This window comes from Aphelocoma coerulescens, chromosome 3 (genome assembly GCF_041296385.1).
Source record: "Aphelocoma coerulescens isolate FSJ_1873_10779 chromosome 3, UR_Acoe_1.0, whole genome shotgun sequence".
In the NCBI taxonomy this organism is placed as follows: Eukaryota; Metazoa; Chordata; class Aves; order Passeriformes; family Corvidae; genus Aphelocoma; species Aphelocoma coerulescens.
The window spans coordinates 5920912-5948765 of NC_091016.1; the positions used below are offsets into that span (position 1 = coordinate 5920912).

At 40.9% G+C, this 27854-nt stretch overlaps 1 protein-coding gene and 1 long non-coding RNA gene across 2 annotated transcripts; one reads left to right on the plus strand and one right to left on the minus strand.

Moving 5' to 3' along the window:
- Positions 1 to 96: 96 nt before the first annotated feature.
- TMX4 (thioredoxin related transmembrane protein 4) lies at positions 97 to 21411 on the minus strand. Its single transcript, XM_069008953.1, has 8 exons — positions 21212 to 21411; positions 12280 to 12395; positions 9146 to 9191; positions 8408 to 8536; positions 7662 to 7707; positions 5792 to 5893; positions 4066 to 4129; positions 97 to 3622 (listed from the first exon to the last, which is right to left on the minus strand). The coding sequence occupies exons 1-8, from the start codon at positions 21394 to 21396 to the stop codon at positions 3336 to 3338; spliced, it is 975 nt and encodes a 324-aa protein (XP_068865054.1). The 5' UTR covers positions 21397 to 21411; the 3' UTR covers positions 97 to 3335.
- Positions 21412 to 21523: 112 nt separating this feature from the next.
- On the plus strand, positions 21524 to 27590 carry LOC138107580 (uncharacterized). Its single transcript, XR_011149624.1, has 3 exons — positions 21524 to 21905; positions 22766 to 22937; positions 27141 to 27590. It is a non-coding gene; the product is annotated as an uncharacterized lncRNA (long non-coding RNA).
- The last annotated feature ends 264 nt before the right edge of the window (positions 27591 to 27854 follow it).

Genomic DNA, 27854 nt, shown 5'->3' on the forward strand with positions numbered 1-27854 from the left:
ATTGGAAGATCAGCATTATATAAAAAAAAATACCTTTCGTTAACAACACAGATGAGCCAACTCCGCACCGAGGAAATGAAAATGACTCCAAGCAGATCATAAATACAAAATTTATGTGGCATTTCAGTAAAAATATGCATAAGTATAAATTTGCAACACTTTCATGTAACAGACAACCCTGTGTAACATTTCCAGGAAGAACGCCCACATAACACATGCCACCCCCACGGGGGCAGTAGAGACAGAGCATTCCAAGACATGCATAGAAGTTTCACACAGATCCCAAGGACAGGAGGTTTGGAATGCTGGATGGATAGCCAGCCTCTTGAAAAAGGAACATGCCAGATTTTTTTCATGACTTGCTGTTAAGAATTCCCATTCCAGTGGCATGCAGCCCAATTGATATTTAAATTGCTTCTCAACAATCTTAAATTAATTTTGACACACAGGCTCTAGTTCACAAGCTTTAAGGGCCTATCCTTCATCAAAACATTTTGAACAGTGCCAGCAGCAGCTTCTCCAAGGCCCTTTTGTCTATACTGGGGTTGCAAGAACAAGTTCCATTTCTTTATGATTAATCCTTACAGAACAGAGATAACAGAACACCCAGATTGCACAAAAGGTTGATCCTGACTTTTTGGAAACACACCAAGTTTAATACTATTGTAACAGTCTAATTAGCACTACTCAAATGATTCAATTAAAATGTGTTTTAGTGGAAAAAAACCTGATCCTGGAAGGTATATTAACATGACACTTCTACAGCTAATAGTTTTTCTGTTAAACACAAATTTAGCCTTTACAGCTGCTTGCTGTTTTCCAGATAAACATTAATCAAAAATGAGTATCTCCAGTACCACACGACAATAATTGTCCTACAAATGTAAAATTAAGTCAGAGAGATCAGTGGTTGCACAGTATCACCTTTTCTATGCAAAGCCTTACTCACAATTTAGTGATCTTTATAATAAGATACACCAATACATGTCAAATACGGTCAAACGCACTCCTGACTTTATTAACGCAAACTCAGGAACAACAATGTTCATCCTATGTTCAAGAACCCTTAGAAGCCTGACCAAGCTCATTTCCAGATTCCAGATTCTCCAAAGAAAGACAGATCTACACTGCTGTCGCCTACTGCCTGCTTACTTAATCCCTGCTCATCAGTGATCTCACAGTTCAGTCTATCATGATGGAAAACACTTCCTATCTTCGGTTTAAATAACCCAAACCCAACTGTGACATGCAACAACAGAGGAAATGTGAGCAGACACTTCAGACACACCACACAAAGGGGCTTCTGATCTCTCCCACAGAGAGATCCTCACAAACCACGTGCCTTGTAGGACAAAGTGCCATTTGTGGGTTGTTTGCTTGTGAAATCCAAAGACACCACGGGGAAATCCAACTCTTGTGAGAACACCTTACTGTCTTCCAAGTGCACAGTTCTTCCCTTCACACTGCAGTGGCCACAGAGTTTTCTTGATTTTTGCAGATAGAAGTTAGCTTTCAAAAAGCTGCTGTGTGCCTCACCTACTGCTGAGTTCTGCTGCCTGCCAGCTTTACAATTGCTCAGTTACACGGGACAACACCCAAACACCACAAACTATTCTCAAGATAGTGCAATGTATAGATATTATCAAGTCTATGTTTTCACCTGTGTGAAAGCACATTTACAGGTGTCCACTATATGGAACTCAAGCTCCAGACTGGGAGTATTCCATAAGATATTTCAAATTCAGGATATGCAGTGTAATTTTCTTCTTTGAGGAGCTCTAACAGACAAATGCAAAGTTTCTAACATAGTTTCAAAACATATGTGACAGGACATAGATGGGAAAGTTGAGCTTTCTTAGCAAATCTGTTCTTTATGAGCATTAAACAACAACAAAACAGCTTTCAACACAAATTGGCCCTATTAATCTCAGTCTCAAAGGAAACCATCATTTTGCACTTGCAACTTCTCTGCTAGTGAGAGATGATCTCATCTCTGACTACTCTTCATTCTTGAAGAACAAGATGAAATTCATGCATGCTAGCAAGGTTTATGCAATATATATATATATTTTTTTTTTAATAATATCAAGATTAGGACACATCTTACGCTCGTAGTCATACATCAACAAAGCAGGAACACACAGGATCTCACTGAGGGTACTCCTTCCCAAAAAAGACTTATATATTAACCCAAAGGAGTGATACACTCATATGTTTCATGACCCAAGTCTAACCACACCTAATGCTGTTTACCTGACAAGCCATTTTCACTTTACACAGTCCAACACACACTTTTATTCTGATATAAAAAGCAAAACCCAAAGCTTCTCCCCACTACCCACCTGTGCCCCTCTCTTTTCCCAATGTGATGGTTCCAAAAGTAGAAAAGTGATCAAAGGTAAAACCCTAAGTGCCTCTTCAGATAACATCACTAGAGCAGTTAAGAGTTCTGCCAGAAGCATTCCAAGGTGGAAATGGCAGGATAGCACTGCATGTGACAAGCTTGTACTGGCAAGAAATATACAACTTACTGACTCCAAAGTGAATATTTCCTGCTACAATCTCCTGATAGGAACAAATTACCAAAAGAAAAAAAATTTCCCCTGACCAAAACAATTTCCTTTAAACCTTTTAAAAGTTCCAACATATTTTAAACATTTAGCTGCCACTCTCTTTTCTGCCTGAGGTTTTTAACTACCCCAGCTCCTTTGCTCAAACAACTCAAGCTGCACAGACAGCCTCAGGATCACCAAAAACTGACACATCTGGGGGTGAGCTGCAGGATCAACTTCCAAAACAAACATGAATAGAAATGGAAGAGAAAGGTGCTTGAAAGTGGTAAAAACAAACCCATGGTACACAACATTTTTGATAGAAGACCAGTAAGGTGCCCCCTTTCACTAGTGAATCGTCTCTGTGCTTCTGTGGCATTTGGGAACAATCAACATTCAGAAGAAAAGTCACAGTCCTGCCAAGCTACTGTGGAGTTAAAAGTCCTGATCTTGCCCAGGTCAGTCTTTAGAGGGACACACACACACACACAGTGCTCATTTCACAGCTGGTGAACTGAGGCTGACACCCCCTTTTTTCTCTGAGAGGACATGGAACAGATAAGACACTGATTTTGATTGTCACAGCTAAAGTCACACAACACACAGCCAATGTGCTTATCAAAGAAAGTAAGCAAGTACTAAGCTTAAAAAAAGAGGAGCCTGCTGGCAGAGCAGAGCTTTGCGTAAACACCAATGACAAATCAAGTGTAAGCTCCAGCTTCAGACCCTCAGGGGGTCTGACACTTCTTTGGTCCAAGTGTACAAAATACACCAATGGGAAAACTATAGTTCCTTCTCAGCCCCCTGACTTTTCCGCTGTCTCACTGTGCTTTCAGTCTCTGATTCAGCTAAAGGTTGTTCACTTAAGTCTTCCATTTCTTCTTCCCCTGATTCTTTTCCAAGTGGTAAATCCTCCTCCAACTCATCAGCACTTGAATTTGCTGCATCTTCTCCATCTGAGAGATCTTTCACATCTACAGCCTCTTCCGCCTCATCTGCGGAAAGCTCTGCAGCCTCCTCCGGCTCTTCCAACGCCGCGTTCTCCACGTTATCCTTGGTAATTGCTTCTTCTAAACAAAGCAGAGACTGCAGTTAGACTGAATCTCACAACAATGCCTTTTAAAGTTGCATCACCAGGGACATACTCTGAAATACTGATGAACATTATTATTGATTAGGATTATTATTCCAACTGGGATTGGAACCAGATGATCCTGAAGGTCCCTTCCAACCTGAATCATTCTGTGGTCCTGTGATTGAAAGCTTTTCCTTATCTTTCAGTTATTTCATTAAACCTTCAGCAGTATTTCTCCTCCACTTCCATTTATTTTCCTTGCATATCAGGCACAGACAGGCTTTCATTTTGTTCCACCAAGTTACAAACCAAAGACAAACCAATTTTACTTGGCTCCTGGATTATTGGTACACACCTAAGGTCTGAACAGTGTACTGCCCTCCCTCCTACAAATTTACACTTTAAACTACAGCACCTCACCCCCTTAAGAGCTCTTACCAGGTGTTTCAGCTCTGTATTTTGACTTGGTTGGGCAAAGGCAGTCTGAAATCAAAACCAGGATCTGTGGAAAAGAAAAAGGCATTTATTAGCAATAATAAAAAAGGCATTTATTAGCAATTGCAAGAGTCCCTGCACTCATTCTTTTTTAGATAGATAAACACAATAGAATTTACAAAATTGTATTATCTTGCTTAGAGATAAGAGCTAAATAAAACCACAGAAAAAAGTGCTTTCTCAGTGTGTACTAACCAGCATTCCCTGCTTTCTACTACCCATTTTCTGCCTCCTACTTTCCTAAATTTATTCAGTACTGACACTGCTTGCATCTGAAGAACACTTCAGAACACAGCTGAGGATTTTTACTTTTTGAAAATCTATGAAAAAATATTGGTCAAGATTTTCTGTATTTTAGGATGTTATCCTATTCCTACCCCCAGCTCCCCAATACAGATGTGTGTTCCACCTTTTGTGCTTGTTATTTAACCAGCCCAGCACAGAACAAGGACACTCAAAATGCAAGGAAGACGTTTGTGCCTCACTGTCACATGCTAAGAATAGTGCAAAGAAAAAGAGAGAGCTGACACCATGTGAAAGAAATATATTTCAATCATTGAAAAGCTTTTTGGAAAGAGCTGAGAGATTAACTTCAGATTTTTTCAGTTTGGGCATTTTTTAGTGAAGGAGTAAGAAGGAAAGTTTCTTTTAAAACATGATATTCACTTGCTCCTAGTTATACTAACTTGGATTTGCACTCGTTTGGTGAAAATCTATCATCTAGAAAAACGCAGCTGCTGAAAATGAATAACAAAAACATTTGCTTGTATACAACAATTCCGTACGCACATCATGTATAAAAATGTGGTTTTGCCTAAATTCAAATTTCAACTGCATTGAAATCACCTCCCAGTACTACTGAGAAACACTCTCAAAATTTTTCTTTATTTCACTAATATTTGTGCTGAAGGGCAGAGATCCAAGTCCCAGAAACAAGCTTTACTCTTCCTGTGAGGAATAGTGACTTAGCAGCAGGTTAAACCAGTAACTAGCAGAACTGTTTAAACCATTCTTGCAGTTGCAGAATGCACTTGTGGAACGGGCAACTAATCTGAACTTAAACCCCCCAAATCTTCAAAGCTTTAAAAAATATTTTTATCCTTTGACTTTGAGTAACAGTGTGGCAGTACCCTTACATTGCTGACTCCTACAAAACCAATTCCTCTCTGGTTAATAAAACTCTCCACAAAGCCTGTGCTCTCAGAAATTTGGAGTCTTGATCCACTCTGACCACACACATTCAACCCTTAAGTCTTAGATACAAAAAGACCAATCAAGAATCTCTCATTTTAGTGGAGGGACAAAACAAATCTAAATTGAAGCACGGAGTTATGTAGAAGGTGACCTGATTTATATTGAGAGCATTGTCCAAATGCTTCTTAACCAGTGACAGGCCTGGGGCACTGACCACCTCCTCTGGGGAGCCTGTTGCAGTGTTTGACCACGCTCTGCTTCCTAACGTCCAGCCTAAACCTCCCTGGGACAGCTTTGAACCACTTTAACACATTCTGGATATCAGGGAAGAGATATAAGTATTTTATAATGTATTATTAAAGCAAGGTATATTTAAGTATATCTTATGAGCAAAGTTGGTTTTATTTTTTTCACATGTTTATGCACAGCAAGAGTTCTAGTTAACTGGAAAAAAAAAAATAATGTGTTTTCTTACCAAACCCAGGAACAGGCCAATCAGTAAGGTAGCCAAGATGAAGATGGCATAGGAAATCCAAACGTGAACTCCAAGAGTGCCAGTGAGGTAGTTATGAATTTGCTGGAAATGAGAAGAAAATACTTAGCAACTTCATACCTAAAACCACTTAGGAGTCCTACTGCCAACACCATTACATAAATTGCTGTCTGATTAAGACCTTTCATTTAACAGTATTTATACTGAAGTCTTCTCCTTTTGACACCATTAAATCTTGGGGTTTTGTACCAATCTGTTCACATTAAAAGGCTTTTTAAGCAGAGGATGCACAATTCCTTCTCCCTGAGACGCTCAGCATTACAGATGCCATACACAACCTTACTGCAGATGGGTGTATGAGGAGCCTCAGAGGTGACAGGAAAAGTATCACAACATCCTTGATCTCTCTGTGCCAACTCTTCATTAAGTAGAATTAAGCCATTTAGTTCTTACTGAAGCTTTTTAGCTCTTAAAAGGACCCACACACTCTAGGCATACACTGAATAAATGATTTCACTTCTAAATTTAAATAAAACAATCCAAATGCAGTATTAAGATTTCTTTCAAACTCTAGTCTGTTCCTCAAACCTACAAATTCAACTGGCTGAATCAAGCAGCACATCAAGTCAGATGAGCTGGTAGGAAGTCAATTATGACATTAAATCTCTTTCAAAACAAACCGCAATCAACATTTACAAGAGTTTAAATACAGAGATTCCAAGAGTTTTCTTTTAAATGTCAGAACATCTTCCGGTATTTATTAAAGCATAAGGCAGCAGAGCAGGCGGAGTGAGGAAATGTACAGCTGAAATATTCAAAGTGGAAAGCAAATTACAGGTTTCTTCCCAGAACAGTTAATCTTTCAGGAAGGAAACTACAGCAAAACAACACCAGTACCGGGCAACCATGGAAGAGAAACACCAGAAGGCTATAAAAAGTAAATATTACCCAGTGAAAGAATCAAAGATACACAACTCAGAGCTCTGCTTGATTCTGTGTTAGTTTGATGCCCAATAGAAGTGATACAAACTGTTCTAACTCTCAACTACATTTCTTTTCTGAAGCACATTTTACACAAATAATATATTTTGCTGCAATCAAATACAGTCTCTCAATCTCAGTGACACTCAAAGGTTTTAAGAGGATATTTTCTGACCAAAACCAGAAAGGTCTGAAATTTCTCAGTATTTGGATGTCACGGAAAAACCTGGATAGCTCCCAAATGAAAGCATCTTGAAATATTTTAAAGTAAAATATGCTTTGATATTTTAAAGCACACTTCAGAATAGCTAAGCATTTCTCCTTTACTTCTGATAATCACTTTATTATCCAAATTCATCATGTTCCTGTGCAAATGGTGTTGTCAGTTTGAACCCCAGATGCAGAAATTATTACTAAAAAATACCCCCCTTGCCCTCCCTTCTGTGCAATACACAATGCAAACAAACTGCAGAGGAGCCTCATTCACAACTCTGAAAATGAACCTGGGGATCATCTTTAGGAATAGCATGACGTGAGAGAAGGTAGATATTTAACATATTGCTGCTGTTTACAACCATTTTTGCAGCAGCTCTCAAAAAGCTACTTTATAGCCTTGAAGATTATCTCATTCCAATCAGTATTTTCATTATGGATGACAATCTTTACAATCAAGCTGCCATAGTTGGCATAGAACCCTGGCACTACAGACTTAAGAGTGCAAAGATATCATACAACCAATGTGCAGTAGATGTAAGGCAAAATTAACTCTCATAAAAGGATAATAAAAATATTCAGTTACGTTTTGACTTTTAAACATATTATTATTCTAAACATAAAAAGGGAGTATGGGAAACACTATGCAGTTACTTACCCTGATCCATCCTGAGAAGTGAAACAGCCCTGCCATGCCATGCATCCTGGAAAACAAGGAAATGGAAGGACAGGTTCACAGTAGCCCTGTAGCTCCTCTCCCCATTCCTAAACATCCTACAGCTCTTCCTCCCTCTCACATGAAAAATAAGGGCCTTCTCCGGATTTTTGTGAATTTACACACAATAGCTTCAGCCAGAATGAACTGCAGGCCACTCACATCTTTAGTTCATCCTGTCATGCAAGCTTTCTACACTATTTCTAAGCAAATCCACCTCCCTGAAAACAAATTCTTACGTATTCTGTAAGCACTACACTGTTTGGTATTCCAAAGGGGGACAAAAGACTCTCTTGTAAATAAATAAACAAGAAATCCTTAAAGCTGAAGGCTGCCCAGTAGCCAGAAGTCAGGAAGTAATAATCTACATAAACACACGCTTGATTCCAGGCCGCAGCAGATATTGGAAATGCCACTTTACATAATGCTCACTGGCTGCATTTTTTTTTCTTAATCTCTTTTCAAAGATGACATAAACAAGCCTTAGCAAGTGCAAACAAAAGCAAATGCAGAAAATAAACTGACTTTAAAGGTGAGAAGCTGGGAATCAGGCTGTTAATACTGATTGCTTCTGCAAAGCCTGCAAGTCTAGGGAATAAAGGCCTTCTGTCTTTAAACTGTCAACACAAGACCCTTAATGAATAATGAGCTACAAAACATAGTTCTTGTTAATAAAAGCCAAGTGTTACACTATAGAAGAGGGAGACTTCCATCCTGCTACAGGCTCCACAGCTTCCCATTTCCTCTCTAAGATGTAGCCTTGAAGATCTTCCAGGGTCCGGGAGCCGCGGTATCTGCGGAACACTCCATCATTGGCACTACAAAACAAACTCCCATCAGCACAGACAGCCCCCAGCCAAAACCCCCACATACATTATAGATTTCACTTGCTGGGAGCTGAATGTTTAGGAACTGTAATCCATGATGGAAAAATCCCAGTTTTTAAACAGCATGAGCTTTTGCCATTTATAAAGATGCTATTTTTCTTAAATATTCTCTGGCACTACTGTAAATGCAATACACTACACAAAGCACGTGAGGTTAACAAACAAACCATTTCTAAATACAACACAGAATTAAAAGTTTACATATATATGTATTTGTTTGTATATCTGCATGATTCATAATGCTCTGACTTAATGAAGAGTTCAATATTTTAAGGATGATATCATCTCATTGGAGAAGAGATACAGCAAATGTCTTCTCTGGTCCATTTTTAATAAGTATGGGTAACAGGGAAACTTAGTAAAGTCGCTTAAACTAAAGAAAAGCCTCAGATAAGGATTTTATCATGCAACCAAAGCTACAATAACCTGAGCTGAAATCGAAAGTCACTCTTCTTTCATGTTCCCCCACATTTCATTTACAGATTAAATCAAGTGACAAGTAGGAGTCAATAGCTGCAGTTTCCAGTATGACACACTTACTGGTAGATTGTAGGAAGTGTTGTGACAAAGAAACGACCACTCAAGCCTAGAAAGGGAAGAAGACAACACAAACAGATCAGTAACACTGAAATTTCTCAGCATTCTGACTTATCTATAAATACCTATAGATCTGTATTTTAGACTAGAGAGCAGCAGGCTGCACAGCTTTCACCACTGTTTTGTAAACACAGGTTAACAGTTTGTCTTCAGATATGCTACAAACAGGAACAGATACTAAATATTGGTAACAAATTAAGGAAGAATGTTTAGCTTGAAGAATGTTTACTGAGAGGTAGTTTTCCTCATCAATGGATTTGTCTCATCAGTATTTGCACCCAGCTGAAGTTTTGGACCAGCCCAGCATTAGATGCACTCCATAGTCCATTAGAAAGAGCTGAATTCCTACAGCCAGCAACTGCAATTGATATAAAGTACCAGTGTAAAGAGTACAGTTATTTAACTTTGCCTTTTATAAAATTCTGTGAAAATCTTTTGGGAAATGAAGGCCTTATTCAGCCTTCAATAAAGCAAACAGCTCTAGGCACCAGGATTAGCCATGGAAAAGTATTGTAGCAAGAGGGTTTCTGCCTTTAGAGACAAAGATGAGCCATACTGAAATAAGCCAGGTATTTTTAAGTTTCAGTGGTAATGTTTTCCCTAGTTTGAATTCCTCTATGGAATAGGCATCAAAGGGTTGTGGCTTTTTTCTCTGCCTTTATTGCTACAAGAGGCAGGGTGATGAAAAACTTTCTGAAACAGCTCAAAGTTGTGCCAGCACAAGGAGATATAATGCAAACAAACCCACAAGTGTAACAGCAGAATGAATAAAGCAGACAGCACAGCTGCACAAGGAAAACTGGGTGGAGAGTCATAAAGAACATAATTAGCTTAAGAACAGAGAAAGTCGTGGGAACACTGAAAGGCTCTCTGAAGTTCTTACAAACACCACTCAGGCAAAGGAAACAAAACAGCTCAAACCTCTTACCTGTGGCCTATCCTAGGGTGAACACCTCAGAAGCAACACTGAGATCTAAAAGTTATGAAATACATCTAAGCATCCCCTCCGCTTTAGGCGGAGGTTTGCCGGTATCTAAGGCACCTCCCTAGATTGGTAAAACCAGATGTGAGTCAGCTACAAAATTTAAGAACACACTGAATCGTTTTGGTGCCTGTTTAATACAAACTTGAACTGGCTACTAGTTCAATCTGAAATACAGTTAGGCATCTGTCTCTGTTTGCAAATCAAAAACTGACATCCATTATGAAAACAGCTAATCAAGAATAATAATAAAAAAATCTTCTATTTGCACATGCACGCCCCAAAAATGTAGGGAGAATAGAGATGTCATCTAGAACTCCAGCTGCTTTCAGCTAACTACTCAAAGAAGACACAGAAGATCCATGAAGTCTTGTTTCAAATTCAGAGGTAAATGTTGTGATTGGGAGCTTTAAAAAGGCACCAGAAATATGCAGAACTTAAGGATCCAGAAGGATCTCCACTATTTGCTTGTTCCATACTGAATGTTTCAATGGAGAAGATGAGGCAATAGGAAGCACTTTAAGGCTGGAACATCAAGTGACTGAAATCTGCTGTGAAGTCATTAAGGCTCCGGTGGGTTTATTCTTCAGGCATCTCCTGCAATTAAGCACCATGAATGGCCACTTTCTCCTGCCGGTTTGGAAGTGCAATTTTATGTAACTGCACTCATCTCGTGGTTTTCCCCTAATTTAACACATTTTGACTACTTTCAATTCAATGAAGGGGTTACATAACTAAGACTAATTAAAGTACCATTGTGCAAGCAAGAAAGGAGACAGAGCACTTAAACACAACAACTGAAAGGCTGATGCAAAGCCCATAGTAAAAATACCTCAGTAACTTTGGAAAGCTCCATAGAAACTCATGTATCTTCCAAATTACATCAGCACCAAAGGTCAAATATGTAACAAACGTTTGGTTTCCAGTTTGAGCATTCCTTAGTTTTAGAAATGCCTGCAGCTTTCAGTGCTGAACTGGATGCTGTAGGTTTATTACATGAGCTTTGGTACAAATTCATGTTTTGGTCAGTCCTTACACTAGCAGAAGTTAGCCATGCTTAGGGGGATCAGGACTCTCAGCAACATTAGAAATTCAAGTATTAAGTTTACATCTATTTAAAAAAGGTTTCATCTTTTAGAAAGGTAATATTAAAACTCATCTCTTTATAACACTATATAATGATTAGTTTATGCAGCTTTTTGATACAAGATTTTTGTATACTTGTGAACTTTTAACAAGACATGAACCTACACAAGGTCTAGAACAGCTGGCATTTTCTTGTCAGCTTAGATTGCTGATTCTGAGACAAGGGTTTTGATACAGTAAATCTGTTCAACATGTTTTCAACTAATAAAATGAACACATTTTTCACATGCTTTATAAAGCAAAAAGGAAAAACAGAAAAGCTTGGCCTTCTTTTGCTAACATCTCATCTTTCAGTCCTTGGATACTACTGATAAAATCCTTTATTCCCTCAAAGCCCAAACGAGCACAGAGCACTCCCAGGAGATGCAGAGGTTTATACAATATTAATATTTCTTGTACAAAGACACATTCAAAACTCTGAAGTAGTCACCAAAGGAATAAATTAGATTGCACTTGTGCCTCTGTAAATAGTTAGGAAAAGTGTTTTTATAAACATATTTGCATATGCACATCACCAACAGGAAACAGCAGTAACATCTGTATTATAACACACCACCACAATTAAACCAGTCAACAAACCAGCACCATGTTGGAAACGGTTAAAAACTTTAATGAAAGAAGGCTCCCTCTACCATACCCTGAAATTCTCCTAACAGCAGGCTACAGAATGGAATCTTCTGCAGACAGGTTGGAGGAATGAGACAGGCAACAGCTTCCAGTGAAGAAGATTTAAATAGAGAATAAGCCTCTTTTAATTCAGTATTAAGCCAGATCACTCCCTCAATTCTTTAATCCTTCAAATTGAGTTTATAAACTTCAGTTCAGAAATATGGCTGTATGGAGAAGCAAAGTGTGGATAACATTATATTGACTTTGAAGCCTAATAAGTAGTAACTGGTACTTATACTGAATAATTGCTGTTATTAAAACAGTCCGTTTCATGCTATACCTGGTTCTTGAGTGACATCCACTTTTCCAACAGTGATCCCGAGCCGTTCGCTCTCCTTTGCAAAGCTCTCCCAGGTTGCCTCAATCTGCTGACAGGCTGGACACCAAGGAGCATAACTAAAGGGGGAAGGCAGTGTCAATATTTTAATACTCTTACACTTAAAGACACTCAAATTGATTTATCGTACAGAGAAAATACAAACACATCAATCACAAAAGGAAAAAAACTACAGTTTTTCTTAATCAGGTCTACTGAATCAGACAATCAAGAAAGTTTTTTATCAATCCCTGTGTTCTTCCCCATATTATTAAAACAAATCACAGATTTGAGAAATTCATATCCAAATTCCTCACCACTTGTGATTTATTCTATTTACACAGGAAATAAAATCCATTTCCATGGCAGCTACCTGAATTATTGAACCCAGGCTGCCCTCTGAAGCAGCATCCTTCATCACAACATTTTGTATTGAGTTCCCACACCTCAGAACTTCCCAAAATTGCATTTGCTTTAGCCCACTACTCCACACATCACAACATGCCCTTTTTGATAGCAGTCATTAGAGACTTAAAAAGAGCACACATCAAATTTCTACTGCTCATACTTACTGTCATGTTTTTTCCCAGGATTCATTTTAGAAAAACAGGAGTGCATGTTTCAAGAGCTGAATTTTCTACACTCTCAATCAGAATAATTAAACCAATTTTGCACCTATTGGTAATGTCAAACAGAAAACAGAACAGCTAATATGAAAGGATAATATCAGATAAAGTTGCTGATAAAACCCCTTTTTCCACTTTTATGTATTTTAGCCTAACTTGGTTGGCTAAGTCTGCTTCAAACTTGTGCAGCTTGCCATGGACTGTCAGACACAGAACAAGGGAACCAGGACTGGTAGCTACAGCCTGTGACTGAGCTGGGGCAATTGCCCATGCACAGACTTAGCCTTTTACTAATGAGGAGAGACCTTTATGGGCTTTAATCCGATTTACCACGGGGATGGAGGTTTCTAAAAGCAAAAGCAGTGAGTCTAGTGACACTCTCCTTGTCACAGTGTTCCACAAATGCCACCACGCATCCATTGCAAACCATAGAAACACATTCCCACCTGGGCAGAGTCCAAGACCCTTAGCACAAAACCACCACTGGGAACCTTCACAAGGTTCTCTACTACTTCGGTTTGTCTGCCACCACTGCTATCTGACCTAGGGACTGGCAATTCCTATTCTCTGGCTGTCAGCAGGAATGCTTACTTAGTGGCTGCAGACTGAGATATCCCCAGCCACCCCCAGATGTTTCATATCAATAAACCTTAATGTAAAACAGGTCATTTCTCACAGAAGAGGTGGAATTAAATTTACTCTGAGTGCTTTGTACTTTTAAATACTCCTGTATTTAAAAAAAGGAAATTTTGTCATTTGGCAGATAAAAGGACACAATTTAAAAATACTTCTTATTTTAACTGTACTAGAAATTTGTGATTCTAACTGTGAAAGCCCATACCTTGTCTTTTTAAGTCAATATCATTCTGTGTGAAAGCATCCGAAAAAAAGGACATAAATCTTATCCTGCCAAGAGACAGACCCTCAGTATCTTTCAAAAAGATGCTGGAAACAAGTCTCACATGCAGCGCTGCTCTCCATTGTGCTGCTGGCTTGTAGAGAGCTTTTAATAACAGTCTGACAGATACTGTACTTTACAAACAGGATTATTTTATTATAGGAGCTTGACTGATAAATAAGAAACTGCAAACATCCATCAGATAATGCAGCTGACGTTGATCTAAAATGAAAGACAGAAATTTGACTGTCTTCTAAATCCAGCTTGTCTAGATGTGTCAAATTCACACCATGAGATTTTCGAAATTTAATACATCCTTTAGCCTGTTAAATCTGATTTTGGAATAGAAATTTAGACCCCATCAAAATTTATATTTACATTTGACATGCATGAGAATTTCTCCTGAATGAAATTAAGTGGAATAATCAATACACATGACTAACAGTCACATGATTGAAAATATTTCCTTTAGTTCAAAGCAGTATTAAAATCTACCCACGTCAGAGTTTAGCAGTGACAGGACATAACACTGAACTTCACAAAAAGCTGTAGTTGTTGGCTGCCTGATTTTTAATATCAGTATTGGGCATGGGATGGCAATAGATCCATACAATGCTACAAGATCCAAGCCACTCCAGCTAAACATCGGCACAGACAATCAGGATTAAAATACTTGCTTTACATTCCTGAAATTACACATCCAATTCTTGCCAGCCGGGAAACAGCCTGTTCCCACATGTTCAAGAGAGAACTTGCAATACACATCGGATTTCTGCAAGAGTTACCACTGCTGTTTACCTCAACACCCGCACTTTCCTGAAGCTTTCATGTCTGCATTTGTTGTGCAGCATTTGAGGCATTAAGGAATTCATGACTGCCTCCTGGAAATAACAAAATTATATTACCAAAGCTTAATTGTGTCTCTTTCTCAGTCTTAAAATGATGCAAAAGAAAGTGTAAGGGGAGGTTAAGTTATGAAGATTAAAATACTTGACACTTATATCATCTTTATCAAAAGTTTCAAAAAACCTTCTGCACCCTGAAGGACTGACGGAAGTACTTCGTTTCAACAGAGTCTTCTAATGACTCCTTTAGAACTGTGGCTGATTCGTATTTCCACAGAAGTTATGGTACAACTACCATGCTTAAATTCCTAGAAAAAAAATATAATTGTAGGAGCAGGGAAGCAGACCCCTATGTCTGCTGTGGAACCAGTCTTTGCTACTTTTCAAGGCACAAAATGCAAGAGCAGGTCCCTGGCAAAAGCAGATGTAACCAAATTTCTTCTGCCATGCTCCAGACAGGCCAGGAAACAATTCGCACTTTGTCAACACCACCAAATTTAGGGCTGTTACTCCCTTTTCTTCTCCCTGTGCACAAGGGGGTAGCGCAATTAACTTGGAGGGCACAGGGTGCAGTGCAAGCAGGCGCGGCAAGAAAAAAGGTCTTTCCAAGTTAAAAATCAAAGTTCACTGGAAATTAAATCAAGACTTGGGCGCTTGGTTAAGGAAAGTAAGCTTTCAGTAGCCTGTTACACATTAAAAGGCAATTTGCTGATCTTCATCATTCAACAGTCAGATTGAAAACACCACATAGCTAAAAGTGAGACCCTGCCAAACTATTCACTGCAAGCAGGTACTGCATATTCCTCAGTCCTGATGCTTCCAGACCTCTTACATAGCAGTTTTACAGCTGAAATGCTCTCACACACGGTCAGCCCTCCATAAATAAGGCAGCAAACATCTATCACTGCAACGACGACTGACCTCAGTGGACTAAAATCACTATTTCCAAGTATCCAGGTGTTTTCTCCTGTTCCTACTCCATTACAATACCTAAAGCTTTTTGCAGAGGGCATAAAGAAAGCAATTGAAAAGCAAAGTTTGACCTCTCAGACGCAGACTTTGCTTTTGACTTCTATTTATCTCTGATCTAAAGCACAAAAGAACAAGCTTTGGCTTTCGAATACCAACAACTTCACTGAGGCAATACAAAAAACCTCACTCAAGTGAAAACCAGTTTGAGCAAAGGTGCCATTCAGCCATATCACCCCGAGTAGATCAGTAAACACAGAACGACTTTGCTAAGATGTGCTGATACACAGTTTCCAGCTCCAAGCCACTTATCTCTCTTCTTGTACCTGGCTGCTTACTGAATTCACCAGTTCACTCCTTTTCAAGTACATTTAACTGACTCTTTTAATCTGCCTTTTCACTACCATTACCAACAGGATCAGTGAACAGATGTAACACCGAGTACCATTCCACACTTTGCTCCAATGGCAATTTCACCAAGTTGCAAGAATCTAGGAAAAAGGAAAAACAGCTTATGGATAGAGGCATGAGAGTATTTGCTGAAGAAAAAACAGCAAAACTTGCTTAAACCGAGCTGCTTGATGGAGCTCATATTGGGAGTACTATCAAAATTACAGTGAAAGTGTTGAGACAGTATCCAAAAGAATGGTAAAAGCAGTATCAGAATTAAGTTCTTATTTTTAGTCTTTTAAATAGTTTTGCCTTACTGCTACAGATTTCACAAGCATAAAAAAATGAACAAAAAAAAGACAGTTTCTAAATACAGATAGGTCTTGAGGCAGGATAGGCAGCTTTGTAATGCCAACAAAAGAAAAGTCCCGCATCAACTGTGTAGTTTTAATGACTTTTCAAAAGAGCAGGTGGCAGCTAAAGATACAGAAATTGGTCCCTGTCATTTACCCAGATCCGTATCACCACAACATAGCCCTGGAAGCTGACAAGGAGCTTCCTGCAGAGTGCCAAACCCCTCCAACCCAGACAAGCCTTTTTTTTTAAACAAGGAGAAATTCTTTTTAAAATAGAAAGCAAACCAATCAATGAAAACTTATGTGAATTTTTAGAGCTTCAGCAGATTAAGCTCCATCATTCTACATATTTTTATGTCCCCTTCTGCGCCTGTTTTGTTTCTGCTACAAAGGAGGGTATTTCACCATCACATTTTTGCAGTTCTTGTTCAGCCAATGCCCAGCACAGCACTCAGCTGTGTGTTCAGTTATTAAATAAAATGTTTGGTCACTTCCTCTGGACCCAGCCAGCAGAGCTGCAGAGGCTTCAAAACCAGAACAGAGTTTTGATAACTTGATTTTTATTCCCCTGGCTTTTTGGGTTTTATTGGGTTTTGCGTTGTTTTGGTTTCTTTTCGTTCAGAATAGGACAAAGAAAAGCCTGGATACTAAGAAGAAGTAAGAGACTAGACACTCTTAAGTGACAGAAAATTCTCAATCTTATTCAACTCCTAACCTAACTTACAGCAATTGTTAAATAGTCTAGCAAATCCTTTGGGATTTTATTTACACAAAGTATTTCAAGCCAACTGATTAAAAGCATTAAGCCATCTAAATACCAAAACATTCAGCTTCATTTTAAACACATTCCCTTGAAATTACAGACAAAAGGTGTTGGTGGGAGGGCTGAACCCTTGCAGTCAGCTGTCCAACGAGATAGCAGGGCAAGTTTAACGATAAATGACAATGAAAAAGTAAAAAGTATGGGCCTATACTATAAATATAACAAGCTAGCCTTGGAAACATGACTATTAACCTGTCTCCTGATTTTCACCTGGCTCGAATTAAAATGGACAATTAAGGCATTCTTTTTCAGGTACACACAGCAGTTAAGTCTGTGCTGAAACAAAGGGGAATCAAAACATTTAACACCCTATATGGGAACAAGCACATAAAGTACTGCAGATGCACCAAGAGCATAAATAGTTTCTTTTGTAACCAGAGGCATGAAGACTACAAGTTCATTGATGGGCTGGATTTTTTTGTTTCTTTGCTTGTTTGAATTTACTTAAAAAGAAGAGGATGTTAAATTAAGATAAATCAAGCTCGGAACAAGTGTTGTTTACAACAGTAAAATGCACTTTTAAGTAAACAGACCAGAAATAAGTTTTCTGTGTTCCGAACAGACACAATATTAAAGACAAAAAGAAAACTCCTCATATTAATGAATCATTATCTCACAGCGACAGACTAGAGATAACGAAGTAGGGAAACTTTTTAACACAGCTCATTCCAGCATCACACTCACAGCACTCCAGCCCAGACCTGTGTGCCGTGATAGTAACAACATCCAAAAAATGGTGCAATGTCTGGCAGATACAGAACCTTCTCCAAAACATTTTTATCAAGAAAATGCAGCAGCGCTTCCAGGGCCTGCAATTTTTCCAGCTACGAATAACCAAATATTTACAAAAAGCCAGCCGAGTACACACACCTCAGTTAGGAGGGATGAAGGAAGAAAAATCCTATTCCTGCTACAGATCCCACACACAAGTAATTTCAAACTAAAGTTTCTCTATTTGTGCACCTGGGAACAACAAAAAAGTGGAATTACACAGTGATTTTCCACCTTACCAAATAGAAAAACTGACATTAAACAGCAGCTGTACCTGTTCCTACCAGGGCAGGAGGCTGCAAAAGAGCAGTTGATGAAAATAACTATTTTTTTCATGAGGATGCTATAGTAATAATTGCATTAATAAAAGCACTGCGTGGAAAACAAAGGTCTTATAAATAAATAGGAGGTTCTTCAAACAAATAAGGTTTTATTGAACATTACTGCAGTCCTGCCAAGCAGCCTGAGACAATATGGAAGGAATCCATGGACTGACATGCAGGATTCCTGTCTGGATCACCAGCTCTAAACCAGATAAAAATCAGTGAAGCCAAAATCCATCAGCATAGAAACTGCTGCAAGAATCGGATTTGTCTGTGTTCACTGTTCTCCTCACTGAAGCCACTTGGGCTGAAAATTCTCACACGGAGTTTCTGCCACAAGCCTTATCAGGAATACTTAGGCAAGAGGGAAGCTGCTACTGCCCATGGAAAAACTCACTGGCTGTAACCGAACAACTCACTGCTTCCAACCCCTGCCCCAGCTTCACTTCCAAAACAAAACTGAATTTCCCCCCTTACTCCTCTCCTCTTAGAGATATTTTGAGGATGAGGGCCGGGAGCAGGGATGGGGGAAAACCCGGACCGGATTTCATCCGGAAAGCGGATCGGGGGAAAACCCGGACCGGATTATCCTAGCAAAACATTAAAAAAATCAATCCTCGAGCTCAAACTCTCACTAATTCCACACCAGCAGCATGGAGTTTTCATCTTCATTAAAGACAAAGGCTCCTCCTCAGGAGAAAAGCAGAAAGTACCAGTAGTGCACCACAGGAAATAGCATGGAGACCCGAGGATCTTTCACACATCAAACACTGCATAAAATTAATTGAGTCTCATTTAAGCAATGCAGAAACACGTACCATGCCCAGCTAACACCAAAACCAACTCTGCCACCATCGCTGTTGTCAGCTACCTCTCACTCTAAACCAAAGAGCAATTTTTCAAAAGGAGAAAAGGCTTCCAAATGATTTTAATTGTTTGCTATCCCAACCGCTTCTAATTCCAGTCAGTTCCTCTCTTTTTTCTTCTTCAGAGGCATGCACCACTAGTTATTTAAATATTTTCTCTTAGAAATAAAAACCTTGAGTGGCCATAAATAATCTTCCTCCTTAAAACTCATCACCCTGTGTATGAATCAGTAACTTTTATACGATTGCTTCCACATGGGACTAAGGTATCCCAAGAGAAAAAACTTCAATTTAAAACATAATCTCGCAGTGTGAGAAAACAAATTTATTTTCCCCCCACCTTTTAGATCACAATAAATGAAGCGAGACACAAAATCCATTCTAAATCCTCAACCTCAACAGTTGGTACACCTGGGTCACTATCAGCTGTTTCAAGATTGTTCCCACCTATTCACTGATTAACACCAGGGTCCAGTAGGATCCTGAGCACTAAAACCTTAAGAGAATTGACAGTCCATCCTGCTAAGAAGAGACTAGAGATAAACAAAATACAAGAGCAAACCGAAACTTAAAAAGTAGCTAGCTAACTACTTAGGAGGGAGAGAGAGTTCAGATGTTCAAACTGTTTCAAACTCAAGCACTTGCACAGAGCAGCGCACATGCCACAATAAAATCCTATTTCATAGCTGCACAGCCCACAGGTACCACGTGACTACACTGCCTACTTAAACTACTTTTTTACTCATTGCCATCTTAAAAAAAAAACCCACAAGCTCCTTTTCCCCTTCTAAATACAAGCAGGTGAGCGACAGTTCCAACAACAAAAAAAAAGAAAAGTCGGGCGCATTTCAAGAACTGTGTCATGGCACGAGCAAATCCACCACACCACTACAGTCAGTCAGAAGTTAATGAAATCTGATCCATCTCCCTTGAAGGAGAACTCCGAGCTCAAGTCGGCTTGGAGTGAAGGCAGGCTGGGATATTATGTAATTCTGCTTCGGAAGCCTACTGCTGCGAAATATTCCTTACCGAACTCGGCCCTCTTGGAGCTCACACAGAGCCCAGTGCCAGCCCCTGATGCGGGAGCAGGACAAGGAGCAATGCCGGACACTATTCCCCAGCGGGGAGCTGGCTGGAGTGGCCCGTTTAACCGCGGACACTCGGACAAGAACCTGAGGGACAACTGCTTCACAGAATCACTGAATGGTTTGGGTTGGAAGGGCACCTTGAAGACCATCCAGTTCCATCCCCTGCCATGGCAGGGACACCCTAGACCAGGTTGCTCAGTGCCCCAACCGGCCTGGCCTTGAACACTTCCAGGGATGGGGCAGCCACAGCTTCTCTGGGCAACCTGTACCAGGCCTCACCATCCACACAGTACATAATTTTTTCCCCAACATCCAATTTAACCCAACTATCCGTCAGTTTGAAGGCACTCCCCCTTATGCTGTCATGACACGCTTTTGTCAATAGTCTTGCCCCATCTTCCCTGTAAATTCCCTTCAGGTACTGGAAGGCCACAATTAGGTTATCCACAGCCTTCTCTTTTGCAGGGTGAATAAACCCAATTCTCTTAGCCTTTCCTCAAAGGAGAGGTGCTCCATCCCGCTGATCAACTTGGTGGCCTGCTGTGGGCTCGCTCCAACAGCTCCATGTCCTTCGTTCCATACCCCTCATTCCCCTCTGTCTGGAGTGACCCATGGGCACTCTTACCCACACAGTATGGGAACCAGCGGGGCAGCTCCTTCTGTCAGACAATTCCTACCGAGTGCAGGGTGTGCCCGGCGGCTGAGGGCGGGCAGAGGGGACCACGGGCACCGCCCGCTGCCTCCCTCACGCCGTCCCCGGGCAGGCACCGCCGGGGCGGGGAAGCTGCGCGGCCCCTCTGCAGGGCGGGAAGGCCGGACCGGCCCCCTTCTCCCCACAGCGGGGCTGGAGTCACCGGCCATGCCCGCCCCTCGCAGGGAACCCCCCTCGCCCCCCCGGCCATACTGCCTCCGAGGCGGGCGGGAAAGCGACCGCTACTCACAACTCCAACATCCACTGGCCCTGCAACACCAGGCTCCAGTTGGAGCCGCACAGCACTCGCACGCTGCTCCGCGGCTCGCCGGGGCTGTAGAAGGTGGAAGACAAGCAGACGGCGGGACCCAGCAGCGCTACGAGGAGCAGAGCGCAGAGGAACGGCCAGCCCAGGCGCCAGCGGCCCGGCGCCATGTTCGGCCAGCCCGCCCTCAGGAAGTCGGGGCGCGAGCGGCCGCCGCGGGGGTGGCGCCTGCGCGGGCCAGGGGCGGCTCCTCCCTCAGCGGCCCCGCCCGCACCTGCTCCCGGCGCCCGCCCGCGCCTCACGGCGGGAGCCGCCCGGGCAGCGGCCCTGAGCTGTCCGAAACTCGAAATCCTGCTCCAACAGGGCCTCAGGGCAGCTGCTCCGGCCACTCTCCAGTGCGCTCGGTCAGGTTTTCTGACCTTTCTTGTATTGGGGCACATAGCTGGGAGACGCGCTCGCGGCGCCGTGTTGTGGGAGCTGCTCAAAAAGCGCTAATGGCTTCACTGAGGTGCTGGGAGGCACCAGCTCTGCGGGATCACGCTAAAACAAGTGTTCCCCGTTCCGAGGGACTGCCACGGAATCACAGAATCCCAGAATAGTTCGGGTTGGAGCAGACCTCAGTCCAAGCCCCCGGCTAAGGCAGGGTCACCCAGAGCAGGTGACAAAGGAGCACGTCCAGGTGGGTTTGGAATCTCTCCGGGCAGGAATACTCCATGACCTCCCTAGGCTGCCTGTTCCAGTGCTTTGTCAACCTTAACGTGAAGAATTTCTTCCTCATGTTGTGGTGAAACGTCTTGTGTTCTAGTTTATGGCCATTGCTCCTCTGTCCTGTTACTGGGCACCACTTCTCTGCCTCAGGCAGGCAGCCCATCCGTCCCAATGCATTCTTTACCCCATCCCAGACACATAACTCTGTGTTTTCCGTGACTTCAATGAAATTCCTGTCCGCCTCATCCCTTTGGCTTGCCCAGGCCCTTCTGAACAGCAGCCCTGCCCTTGAGTGGAATGATTGCACTGTCAATTAATGGAAATTAAGACAATCGACTTCTTTAGTTAGCCTGGTAAATTGACCGCGAAAAAAAAAAAAAAAAAAAAAGAAGAGATCACTGTACAGGTCTGGGCTGTTGTCTGTTATGAAAATCCTTGTTTGGCTGGAGATTATCTTGGCATGGAAGTAACTTGTGCTGAACAATTTTCTAACAGTTACTGCAACACAATGCTGATAAGTCCTGTTGGTAAAACATTCACACTTTTTTTCCCTTCAGAAGAGGAAATAGTAGCATTTACCACCTGTGAATTTTATTGCACTTTACCAGTTTATTTAATGAGGCTCCTTTACATCATTCCCCTATTTCCCCATAGGATTCTGGGCTTGATCAAACCATTCCTTACAGCCCAAGTATTGGTCTGCACTTTATTGGCACTGAAGCAGACTCAGGGTTAATATTTGGTGACAGAAACAGAAGGTGCCCCTAGCACCACTCTCACTATGCAGAAATGGAACCGTGACAACAATTTTCCTCTTTTTTTACTCCTCAGGAGTAATGAGACCTCTCCCAGTGACTCAGTGATACTCTCATCACCAGGTATTCCAACAGTTCCTGCCCTTACCAAAGAAGAGTTTTGCCGACAGCTTCCCAGCACTGCAGAGATCCCTGACTTTCTGAGCCACCTTGCCACTTGCACTTAATGCCAGCTGAGGATTAAATAAGTAAGACCCTCTCAGAACACATGATTTTTGTAATATTTTCTGTGTGATACACGAACTCAGAGTCTCTATATTACAATTTTTCTAATCCTTTTGTAGTTTGTAAAAGAAAAAAAAAAGTTTCTCTAATTTATCATTGCCCTTCCTAAATGGATAGTGTAAAATTGGATGGTTTAGCAATGTTTAGACCTGGGATATGTAGTGAAGAGAAAAAAAATTACAGCAGTAGAAATTATTTGAGAAGACACACATTTGGCTGAAGTTCCCTTGTGAGAAGATAATACAAAAAGGACTTTTTTTTTTCTGCTGCCAGTTAGAACTGGGGAAACTTGAGGGAAACGTGCTAATCTTTCTATAGATTCTCTAGGGAAGGAATTGGCCAATGCAAAAAGAGATCTGGTGGAGCCAAATTAAGAGCATTTATGTGACAAAGAGCTGATGGGCAAAAGGGAAGGCTGAGGAACGTTTTATTTGGTGGTGGCACAGGGTGGTGAATAATTTTAGTTGTGTCATTAAAGCACATGCAAATGAAGGGGCTGGGAAGGAACAACATGTAAAATGATGGCTCCAAATAAATGGGAGTGTTCCTGTGAATTCCAAAGAACAAGGAGAGAAAAACTTACTTTGTAACTAATTTAGCAGTAATTTCTAGCCACTTTCAACACAGAGGAGGTTTGCATTTCAGGCAAACATTGATCAGGAACAAGGCAGAGTTGGTTTCATTCCTGAAAGAGAACAGAGTGTTCCTAAACCAGGGGAGACGTGTCATGGAGCTGCTAATCCCTGTGAAGTAGGTCAGGCTTGCCAAGATGGAGAAGGTACACCTCATTTGAACCTGATTAGGAACATCCATTAGGAAATGGATAAAAAGAGAAAGCAAGGAGAGCCAGTTAGAGAAAACAAGTGTCTGGGCCAGACCTTCTCTTGCTTCTGGGATTACTTCAATCACTCTGTTCCTTACACAGTTTACTCCCCTTTAGCTTCAGTGGGCTTCTGTTAACCTGTACTGCTCCAACTTTTACACTGTGTGTGTGTGGTGCTCTGTTGGCTTTGCACAAACCTTGAGAGCTACAGTTTTCCAACTGCCACACTCCCACTGCTCCTACAGAAGAGATTTAGGAATCAAGCTGTCACTTTAGGTTTCCACAGATGATGATAGAAGTGTAGCAATGAACCCCAGGTAAGTTTTAGACAGCATTTGATTTTAAAAAAGAATTCTAGTCTGTAAGTGTTTGTTTGCTTTAATCTTGATTAAAAAATGTGAAGTTCAACTACAGTATGGAAAGAACAAGTGAATCTACATGAAGGGGAAAATGTCTTTCTCTTGTTCTGGGACACTCACCTCACAAATATTTCTGTGCTGGAATGATAATTTATCTTGGTGACCAGCCCTTGCTCTGTACAGAGGACACCATCAAAATACATTGTTTCCTGGACTGCCCCATCAGTAATTTCACTGTTTCTCTTAAAGGATGTGAGGAAGACAGGGCTTTGTGTTTTCCCACTATTTTCTATATAAGGAGGTTGAAAAGGTCCCTTCCCACTCAAACTATTCTGTGTCTTTGTGTTAACTGAACTAAAATTTTGCCTCCTCTGATAGTGTGGTTTTCTAGTGGAAAAAGAAGGGAGTTAAAAACTTAGAGATTTTAGGTGTGTGGTACAGAGGATGAAGTTGGAAAATTCTTTCTGTAACTTGGTTTCTATCAGGTTTATTTTCTACTTTATTGAATGTTGTCCTATTATTAGTTTGTGTGGGTGTCTCGTGGTAAGGAAAGGTATTCCAGCATTCTTGACATGTTTTCTTTCACTGTGTGCCATGATGGATTCATGACACTGCCTAGAGCAGAATAAATTACTGCAACGCTCATTTTCCTAAAATACACTTGATATCACCATCTACGTAATTTTTTCCAGTTCTCTACTGGATTTCCAGAACTACCCTCCTAAACTTCTGGCATTTGTTCTGGATGGATTGTTTGCAAAACTAGAAAATAAGAGGTTATCATCACACAGACAATAGCAATGTTGGTATTTCCAATTTTAATTTATACATGTGTCTAACAAAACAACACAAATAACAGTTGCAATATGCTTTTCACTATGTGAATGCTAAAAGAGGTTTATAACTTAAATAGTGTAGTAGAGAGTAAACAAGATGTGAGCAAAAATACATATTCAATGCATTTTCTCACATGGGTTTATTAACCATGGAGCTTATTATATTTAAGGAGAATGGTTTAGTTTAGAATAGATAAATCAATAAATACATAGCAGTGTAGCTGTTGGGAAGTCACCGTGGCTCTGCCTTTGACAGACAATTAAAATGAACAAAAGCTTTTAAACAAAACTTTGACTTTTGACCAGGAATGTTCATATTTGTGCTTCAAAACTAAGACTGAAGAATTCATTGGCATATTAAAAGAATATACATAAAGAGCTTTCTTGTTCATATGAGCCAAATTAATGTGAATTTAATGACTACTCACCAAAAGGTAGGTATGCAATGACAGGAGGAAATCATATTTACAGGATACTGTCCCCATAATACATCCAATTGAATGTGACATTCAAGAACATCTCTGACTAACTTTGAGTTTTGCTGTCCTCCAGAAGTGTGAAGAACTAGTCCTGCCAAGATTTGGAGACAAGTTATCAAGGGCATTCAGCATTAAAAAATATATCTTATTATCAAAAACTATTACCTCTCACTTTTATGCTTGTTATACAAAGAAGCTGATGTGCACCAACAGTTCTTCCCTACCCTCCTGAGTGGCTCTTCTTTATCTTGTAGTATTAAATAATACTGAAAAATCTGCTTTTTCACCTTGCCTGCATGTCCAGAGGTGGAGTTTGTCATCCAAAGACTGAAACAGAAGCGCACCAGAGTACAACAGTGCTCAGTGTACTTCCTGCAGCCAGAGGTATCCACAACCTCCAGGGAGCAGGGATAATACCAGAGCACACCTTGTCCAGGAAGCACAAATGCCTCCGTGGGAGCAAGAGGAACAGCTTGCTTGCTGCCTCTGGAGAGGTGACTGCTCAGCAGGGGAGCTGGCACAGAAAGAATGAGTGTGGAGTCTGCAGGGCAGCCTGTTCCTGGTACAATGCCTCTGTGTTGGCATCTTCACTCTCTCCCAAGGTTCCAAAGGGAGAGAGAGGAAGTTATTCCCAAGCCTTATGTAACCTTCAGTCCTGTAAAGAGGTGCATGCTGGGGGCTCCCTCTCCCCACACAGCTCCCCACCATGCAGGCACGCCTCCACACCCTTATCTTTGCATAAGGCAAGAGAGACCTCCCACAAGATCATCTCCCACCTCTGCTGTGCATCTGTTCATTTTCTGCATGTCAAGCCTTTTCAGAATTTAAAAGATCTTACAAGAGATAGCAGAACAAGCTTTCAAGTTTGAGTGCATCAGATCTGGACAGATCTGATATCAAATGTGAATTTTTATTGCTTGGCTTATTTTTCTTACCTTTTTCTTTCCAAAGTGGAAAAGAGAGAGAACTGCTGTGTAAGGAATTGTTGCTTGCAATATATTTTCCTCAGCAATACAAATACCTTCAAGACAGGAGTACAATTCTCTTTTTAGGCTTGACACCTCCAAAGCCTGATATATGTGGCTGAGTTAGATGGAAAGGTATTATTAGGTTTTTATTAGATTATGATGCAAGCTCAAGCTGGCTAGGCTCAGCAGGCAGTAAATCTAGTGCCAACAGCTGTGGCCAAATTCTGTTTCTGTACCTGTTGCTGCTTGTGGTCAGTTTTCCTCTGGTTCCCTTCTGTCAGTTGTGAGAAGGGCATGGGTATACCAGGGCAGGATTTACAGTATAACTTGACATTGACAGAGTAATTGTGATTGCACTCCCTAATTAAATCAGAAATAATTCTATTGAAGGAAGAAGAGTTATTCTTCCTTACACAATACAGGAATCCAAAATTCAGGCTGTAATCACACAATTAAGACTTGTTAGATATGTCATGGGTATTACTTAGATATGGCTTTTACCATCAGCGACTTCTTGTTTCAACAATAACCTTTTTTCAGCTCCTGTCTTGAAGCCACATGTGTTAAAGAAGTGAATCAAACTGTGTTAGTCAGGCAGACCTGGAGATCTCCTATTGCCCTCAGCAGGGACTGCACAAGAACTGTGTATCCAAAAGCTGCCCTGGCTCCTGTGAACACAGCGAGTGCTGTTTCCATTCCAGGCAGTGCCACAGTCCCACGTCAGGAATGCCAAACTCATCTGAAGGCTGCTCGGACTGCTGCAGGAACTCAGCAGTGAAACAAAGGTGCAGATGGAAACCCAGGCCAAGCTCACAGACGTCCTGTGGCAGAAGAGCTGCTGTGCACTCTGTAACACACAGAATAGATGCTGTAATTTTAAAGGTTGCAATACATTAAAGCTTCCTGCAGAAAGAATTAAAGCTCACCTGACAAGATGGCAAGTTTGAGAAAATGAAAGCTGTTGTGTCATAAGCCAAATTCTTGCTTGTAGTCAGTTTTTGGATAAGCATCTCAAAGACATATTGCAGCAGAGCCACAAATCCAGATGCCACTGCATGTTGCTCTCAAGCAAAGCTTCCAAAAATCCCAACCTTTGCAAATATCCTTATTTATTTATCTGGATTTGTGCTGAATTAAGCAACTTCTGATGAAAGCAGCAGGGTATACAGGAAACAATAAATATTTTCCAATGTATTGCTGTGTCCACACTACCTTTTCAGAGTGTGTAGCCATTCTCTCCCCCACTAAGAAAATACGTCTTCATCTAAAAGCAGTAAAAAATAATATTTCTGCCCCCCATCTGAACAATTAAGGGATATTCTGCCTTGATATGTATTCCAGTCTTCTGAGGCTGCTATGGGGACAGTCTTCTCTAATAATTTTCAAGTTTTAGAAAGTAATGTTCATCTCCAGGT